The sequence below is a fragment of the Octodon degus genome, unplaced genomic scaffold (genome assembly GCF_000260255.1).
Source record: "Octodon degus isolate 3935 unplaced genomic scaffold, OctDeg1.0 scaffold00015, whole genome shotgun sequence".
NCBI lineage: Eukaryota > Metazoa > Chordata > Mammalia > Rodentia > Octodontidae > Octodon > Octodon degus.
In genome coordinates, this window is record NW_004524591.1 from 17,099,888 (window position 1) to 17,107,772 (window position 7,885).

The 7,885-nt window shown below is 55.0% G+C and overlaps 2 protein-coding genes across 2 annotated transcripts; one reads left to right on the plus strand and one right to left on the minus strand.

The window, feature by feature from the left end:
• The first annotated feature begins 661 nt into the window (after positions 1-661).
• Positions 662-2,347, plus strand: LOC111815369. Its single transcript, XM_023709979.1, has 2 exons — positions 662-1,385; positions 2,275-2,347. The coding sequence occupies exons 1-2, from the start codon at positions 716-718 to the stop codon at positions 2,280-2,282; spliced, it is 678 nt and encodes a 225-aa protein (XP_023565747.1). The 5' UTR covers positions 662-715; the 3' UTR covers positions 2,283-2,347.
• Positions 2,348-2,586: 239 nt separating this feature from the next.
• On the minus strand, positions 2,587-6,389 carry Hoxa9 (homeobox A9). Its single transcript, XM_004626492.1, has 2 exons — positions 4,997-6,389; positions 2,587-3,964 (listed from the first exon to the last, which is right to left on the minus strand). The coding sequence occupies exons 1-2, from the start codon at positions 5,574-5,576 to the stop codon at positions 3,726-3,728; spliced, it is 819 nt and encodes a 272-aa protein (XP_004626549.1). The 5' UTR covers positions 5,577-6,389; the 3' UTR covers positions 2,587-3,725.
• Positions 6,390-7,885: the final 1,496 nt, after the last annotated feature.

Consider the following 7,885-nt stretch of genomic DNA (forward strand, 5'->3'; position numbering starts at 1 on the left):
CTCGCCCTTTGTTATTATATAAACAGTTTTCTGACTTTGGGTACAAAGCCATGGTGACTTTCGGGAAAGCAGTAAAAACCCTTCTTACACTCAGATGCTGCGAAATAGTATGAATTATATCCAGAAATACAATGATGTGTCTGTAATGCCAACGTGTGTGTAGTGACAGAAAAAAGCAGAAAGACGAGGGAGGGAGGGAGGGAGAGAGAGAAGGAACCGAGGAGAGATGTCAGCCAAAATCCAGCCCCCAGTTTTACAGTGCAGAGACTGAGATGCAGGTCGTAAACATTTTGCGGGCTTGGCAGAGACTATTACGACCCAAATAAACGCACCGCGTGGCATGTCACAGGGCTCCGAGGTGCCTGGGAGGGCTCTTGTTTGTTTTTGTGTTTCCCTTCGAAGCCATCCTACCCCCGTGGCCTATCCTTGCACCCGGGCTCTCAGCCACCTTTGCAGAGGCACGAGCGTGGCGCGGCCAGGCGCAGCGCGGATGCGGTCCTTGCCGTCCCCGCCTCCTCCGAGGCATACGCAGGAGCGGTCTCTGCACCTCTAAACCAGAGCAGGTAGGGCGACCTCCACGAAGGGGGCGCCCAGGATGCAGTCAGGGTGCTGTCAGCATTTTTAGTGCAAACATCATATTTATTTTAGAATAACCAAACATTTCTGGCTCTGTCCCGGAGACTCCCCACGCCAGCCCACTCCCGGCAGGCCTATAATGGACAAGGTGGATTGGTGCCGAGTGTTCACCCGTCCAGTTTTATTGTCACATCTTCAAATCAGTCGAATCCCGGGGTCCTGGCTCTCTCCGGGGCTGCTTCGCCGGGTCTTGTCCCGGGCCCTGAACCCAGGTGCAAGTCTCGGAGCCCTGTGGGGCCGCAGCACGAGCCTGCTGCACGCCCGCCGGAGAGGACGCAGGTTTGGTCCGCGCGTCCGCAGTCTCAGGCCCGCGCGGGCCGGAGGCGACCCCGAGCCGCCCTCGCGCTGGGAGCAGCCAGCCCCGCGGTCTCCAGCGGCCGCAGCCCGGCAGCTCCGCGCTCTCGGAACGCGGCCTGCAAGGCGCGAGCGGCGAGAGCCAGGCCAGCCCCCGCCGCATGCCTGTATCCCAGGGAGGATTCTGGTCTGGCATGAACAGCGGGGTAAATATACGACTGCTGTTCACTCGGATGTGGGGCTCCCATTCCAGATAAGGCTCGCGTCAAGTCGACATCTTAGGAACGTCCCGGGGTCGCGGCGGCGGGAGATGGCGGCGCGAGCGCCTCTTTGGTGGAGCCACACTGCCATCTGCTGGTCACACGCTCGCGTTGCAGCCCCCGCAGCCCCGGGACGCCTGAACTTCGCCAGTCGCAGCTCAGCAGTGCGCGAAGCGTCCCAGTCCCAAAGGCCGGGTGAGGGCCCCCCCGGGGGGGGGGGACGTGGGGCCCGGAATCTACGTTGCGAGGGGACAATGCCCATAAAAGAGGGCTGTTTCCGCAGCCGCTTTATCGTCAGCAGACAGAGCAAACAAATGAAAGGGCTTTGGTGGAATATCCTAATTGGGGCTGGACAGTTGTAAACTCATTAAGGGCCGAATTCCAGACAGTTCGCAGACCCGGCCTTTATGGCACACCCTCACTACCCATTCTTTGAAGTTCCTCTGTCTGCAACAACAGAGGGCGTCCCAGCCTGGCGGCGCGGTGGGGGTGGGGCAAGGAGCCGTGCCATCCACTCGCGTCCTGATTCCCTCTTCACGCGTTAGAACAGCTTTGAAGGAGCCCAGAGGCTGGGTGGGGGGCAGGGCGAGAGAAGAAAGGGGGCGTGGGGCCGAATTCCCCGGCCACATCTGGAAGGCGCTCTGGCCTCCGAAGTTGCGTTCCCTCGCAGCCCTTTACACCCCATAAACAGTAACAGCCCTCATTTTCTTTTATGGTGCATCGGGGCTCCTCGGTTGCCACAGCCCGGCCTCTGCCAGGACTTGTGTTTGGGAGGGGTTGTGGTGCAAGATGCAGGGTGCAGGATGCAGAATCACCCCGTGGGGCTGGCAGGAGGCTGGGTGCAGGAGCGTAGGCCTTTGGCTCCCTGCAAGCCCCAAAGGTCTGCACTGGCGGCTGAGTTGGGCTAGTGGGGCTCCCTTTTCTTCTCAGAGCCTCTTCAGGAAGCAGGCCCTTAGCTCCAGGTTCTGTGCCCACACAACCCCACTTTTATGGGAGAGGATCTTCGGTGTCTGTGGGCTGGGACTTTGGGGATTTCTTGGAGGCATCGCGATGAAAGAATGACCTTTCCATTGCTCCTGGCTAGGCAAATAGGAACCTAGTCCAGCTCCTCCGGGCCCAGCTCCTCCGGGGCTTCTCCACCGACTGCCGAATGGACAGAAGGCCGGAGCCTGTCCCCGAAGCCGCTTCCCTCGGCTTCCTGCTCCATTCGAGCCTCCCAGTCCCTGGCCGCACTGGGATCACTTATGCAAGCCTGGACTGGTTGTGGCAAGGGCCGGTTTCCCAAAGTCTGCCGGTGGTAAAATTGTCCCCACCCCAACTTGGTCCTCCCCGCATCCAGAGACTCTACCCAGGTTCCCCTGCCTTGGAGAAGGTGCAAAAAGGAGACTCACAAAAATAGAAAAGAATCAATATATTTTATTTGGCAAAAAGTTAAATATCTCAACACAACAATTTGGTCAGTAGGCCTTGAGGTAACTATTGCAAAATATACAGTGTATGTTCAGCCAGATGGAAACCCGAGATTCAAGAATACAAATCTACAGTAGCCCAATGGCGGTTTCATGGTGTATAATTTATTAACAATAAAACTGACTCCATTACAATAAGCATTCATTTTTTCCAATTAAAATTAAGCATAAACCATAGGTAGTAACTTTCTGCACATATGTATAGCTCCAAATTTCCTTGCTGTTTCTGTGGTGCAAAAACAATATTCAAGCTTCTCTGATTATGAACTTTTTTCTTCAATATATAGATTGTATATACAGTGGGCAAGAAAGGCCTATAGCGCACTATAGAACACATAAAAACTAAGATGCCTGCATTTCAAAAGTGGAGAAACCATGAACCTATGCATCCAGAACTCTTCTCCCTTTTTAAAAATTTATTTCACTGGGAAATCCTTACAGCTAGTTTACAATTATAGGTTAACAGCCTAGTTATACAGGAGACATCCCACTACAGAGCTATACTCTATGCAACTGTTTTCCCCTCATAAACAACCTGAGTTAAAATTGAATTCTAGCTTTCACAATCACAAGGGGTGCGTCACCCAGCACAGAAGTTTGAGTCACAAAACATAATTACCACAATAAAACACAGTGTTCAAGTATCTCAGCAGATCGCCCTGCCACACGAAGAGCAAATTAAATTAACTACACAGACTAAAAACTATACAGCCCGCCATCAACAGTTGTGCATTATAAAAAGGTAGTTTTTTTTTTTCTTTTAAGTCAGGAACAGGTAGATTCTTTAAAAATATATACAAGCTAGCACACGCAGCCATCAGCGCTAATGTCCCCCCCCCCAATTATAGAAAATGGAAAGCTTACAATACCTCCTCCATCAAAGCGCCAGACCTAGGAGCCAGCCTGAGCAGGGTTTGCCAGGGGGGAGATGAGGCCTGGGGTTTAGAGCTGCTTTGTGTGGGGTGGTGGAGGTGGAGTATGGTGAGAGAAAGAAGGAGACAGGCAGTCCTTTCTCTTTCTCCCTAGCTTGCTTTTTTTTTTTTTTAATAAATGCACCCGAATGGCATCACTCATCTTTTGCTCTGTCCTTGTTGATTTTCTTCATTTTCATCCTGCGGTTCTGGAACCAGATCTTGACCTGCCTCTCGGTGAGGTTGAGCAGGCGCGCCACCTCGTACCTGCGGTCCCTGGTGAGGTACATGTTGAACAGAAACTCTTTCTCCAGTTCCAGCGTCTGGTGCTTGGTGTACGGGCAGCGCTTCTTCCGCGTGGAGCGCGCATGGAGCCAGTTGGCCGCCGGGTTATCTGCAGGGAGAGACACACTGGTTTAGAGGGAACAGACGCACCTAGCTGAGTCCGAGGGAGCCTCCGGGGGCCTTCGACCAAAGTGCAGGTTGCCATTCAACTGGCTGGGGAATGCTGCCCAGCCTCGGACACAATGGAACCCTGGCAGACAGACTCACAGACGGTCACTGACAATTGCACGCAGTAAAACCTCGGCCCTCCTCCTCCCTCCGCTGCCCTTTTTCTCCTCCTCTGTCTTTCCGTCCCGTCCTTCTTCCCTCTCTGCACATTGAGGGGAGGGTGAAATTTGTAAACAGATCTCCTTTGTGGTGCGCAGAGGGAAAGCCCGCTGCCCCGTATTCATGGAGCAAGATGAATACTGCTTTTCTCTGACTCTGTGTCTCCCCTTCTCCAGCTTGCCCTCTACCCTCGCCACTTCTAATTTGACCTTCCTGGAAGGCCTCGAGAGCTAAGCGGCCGGCAGGGTGCCCTGAGTCCTTTGATCAGGTCTCCAGCGTATTGGAATAATCTGGCAAGGGGACCCCCGTTGCCGCTTGCCCGCTGCCTCTGCCTCGATTGGGCAGAATTTACGCCACCCGCTGAAGTCAAGAAGTCGAGGGAATCGGCGTCTCCCCCAGTGTCCCGGGTCAGTTGCCCCGGCTGGCCGGCGATGTTGCAGCCGCGGCTCGCAAACGATCTAGCCGCACAAAAGGCTTCGTTGTGCTGCTTTCGAAGAACGGCCCAAAGCGTCTCGGTCCCGAGCCGAGTAGCCACGGAGAGGGGCGGCCGTCTCAGCTCGGCGGTGGCGCCCGCCCCGCCCCCTCTCGCTGCAGAGGCCTCCTCCCCTTCCCCGGCTCCTGCGGGCCCGTTCGTCACAGTTCTTCGGATTTGGGGCCCTGTCTGAAGTGTCCCAAACACCAACTACTGGCTCCCGGCCCCAGTCGGGAAGCTCCCAGCGAAGACGAAGGCAGGCTCCAGAGGACGCTGGTGGGCCGGCAGATCCGGGCGGCCGGCGTGGAGGCGGCGGCTGGTTTGGAGGGAGAAGACACTTACTGGGATCGATGGGGGGCTTGTCTCCTCCGCTCTCATTCTCAGCATTGCTTTCGGAAAAGGCGCCTTCGTTGGGTTGTTTTTCTCTATCAACTGGAGGAGAACCACAAGCATAGTCAGTCAGGGACAAAGTGTGAGTGTCAAGCGTGGGACAGTCACCCCTTCTGGCCGACAGCGGTTCAGGTTTAATGCCATAAGGCCGGCTGGAGGGCAAGCCCGCGAAGGAGAGCGCCCCGGGCGCGGGCTCCAGCCAGGAGCGCATGTACCTGCCGTCCGGCGCGGCCGCCGCCACGGGCGCCTGGGGGTGCACGTAGGGGTGGTGGTGATGGTGGTGGTACACGGCTGCGGGCACGGCGTTGGCGCCCGCCGCGTGCACCGGGTTCCAGGAGGCGCCGAACACCGCCGCCTTGGACTGGAAGCTGCACGGGCTGAAGTCGGGGTGCTCGGCCAGCGCAGCTGCCTGCCGAGGTGGCTGGCCCAGGGCCCCGGGAGGATAGCGGCCGGCTCCCAGCTCGTCGGCGGCGTCCGCGCCCAGCAGGAACGAGTCCACATAGTAGTTGCCCAAGGTCCCGGTGGTGGCCATTGCCGTGCCCCGCGCCTGGCCGGCCCGGCCCGACCCGCGGAAATTATGAAACTGCAGATTTCATGTAACAACTTGGTGGCACCAGGGGGGGGGAGTACAGTCACCTAATAAGTTGCCGGCGCCCGCGCCCCCATTGGCCGTGCGCGTCACGTGCCCGCCCGGCAGAACAATAACGCGTAAATCACTCCGCACGCTATTAATGGCCCGGTGTTTTGCAGTCATAATTTTTATAGCAAAAGCCATATGTTTTTATGCAAAGGGATCGCGGCGTTCCACGATCGGGTTTGTTTTAATTGTGGCCAACGAAGATTAAAAGATCAAATTTGGCTTTGCCTGTGGACGCTACCCGCCCCCCCCGCCAGACACACTTCTTAAGCGGACTATTTTATATCACAATTAATCACGCCATCAGGAAGGCGCTGGTCCCGCGTGTAAGTGCGGCCAGCAGAGCCCCTCACATAAAATTAGACAATAATTGAAGCCATAAAAAAGCAGCCAAATCGCATTCTCGCTCTACTGTATTTAAATCTATATTTATGATATTTCATAAGGAGTTATTGTTTCAGAAGCCACACGGGCTGGTGTGAAGTCGGGAACGACCAACAGATTCGTTTGCCTTCGCCGTGGCTCCCAGCTGTAAAAATTTACGAGGACTTGGAAAGGTTAAATTAGACTGTTGTGTTTGGTCGGCGAACTCCCTGTAAATAATCCCTGTGGTCCTCGGGAGATGTACGCCTACCCCCCTCCGGCCGCGAAAAGTCAAATTCAACTCAGTATCCGTCCCAGAGTAGCACTGTCCCTGCCACAGCGGCGGTGGACTGGACCCTGAGGGGGTCCTGCCTTGTGTGGGTCCCAGAGCCTGAGATGCGAGTGAGCTGGTGCCCAGAGAATCTTGAAGGTCGTCCTTGTTTCTCCAGCGAGGGCAACGCAGCTGACCTGGAAGGGAGGGTGCAGCCAGTTCCTCTCAACGGGAGGGATTTGAGGACCTGGCTGTGCCGCTCTCGGTCCGACTCACACCCTTGCCTGGCGAGTCTTGCTCTTACTCAGCTGGAACTCACGGTCCCTAGGCAGAGGTGGCTTAGCGACCTAACCCTGTGATGCATCCTCGAAGGCCCTAATGCTGAAGTCTGCAAGCCTCCTCACGCTGTTGCAACCCAGACTGGGAAAAAGTAAAAGCCAGGCAGCATAGTGGAAGGCCAATTCTGATTGCTAAAAGGCGGCTCCCGCTTAAGGGAGCATGCGGTTCAAGCGGCGGGAAGCCCGCACCGGAGCTGCCAGGCCAGGGCCCAGGGTGAGCCCTTCAGGGACTCCTCGATCACCAATCACCGTTACCGCCGGCGCGGGGACGTGCCTTGGTTATCCAGGAAACCGAGCAACTCGACGGAGTTTTACAAGGCCCAAAGCGAAGCGGCTGCAGCTCAAGTCCAGGGCTAAAAATTAAAACGGGAGGGGCAGAAGGCATTGACTTTAATCCCATGCTTTGGCCTGAGCAAATTGGAAACGTTATGTCTCACCCCGTAGTCTTTGGGAGTGAGACCAAATGAAGGCTGCAGCCATTTTTGTTAATTGGAAGGGGGGGGGGAACACCACCCCTATTCTGAACAGAAAAACAAGGGTCCTAGAAGAGGGGTAATTAAATTCACGTGTGAATACCGTGCCTGCAAGAGTGTGTTTCTCATTAGTCCATTTTCCTGGCTGCAAGGCCAGCAAGCACCTCAGTCATTTTCATCTCTCCTTCCTTTTGCCTTCATTCTCACCAATAGTCCAAATAACTCCTCCTTTCAAACACCCTGACACAGTCCTATTCCGGACAGCGGTGGGGACCCCCAAATGTTCGCCTCTAGCCCGAGAGACTACAAAACTACCCGGATACCGTCTGGGTATCCTGCCCCTGCCGGTGCACCGCGCCTGGCCGGGAGAGTAAAGTGGCTGACACAATGAACTCCGACGTGGCTTGTCGTGGCTGCTTCAGCTCCCCTTTCCCAAATATTTTTCTTTCCCGGTAAATTCCTCCTCCGAGTCATCCTCACCCCCAAGGACCAAAGTGTCTGGCAGTTTGCAGGGATTTTGAGATTTTCATTAAAAAATAAACCCTGGAAGAAAAAAAAAACCCAAACTTTGCTCAGTTGTAATTGTAAAGGGCAGGCCGAGCATGCCTGGCTGCCTGATCAACTTTTGTACCCAGAGAAGACACAGCTTATTTTGAGTATTTTCTACACCAAAGATTGTCCCAAACCCCCAAATAAAATAGGGATAGTATTAAATAATTAACAGGAAATGAGTGTTAAGCCGCTGTTACTGGTATCTAG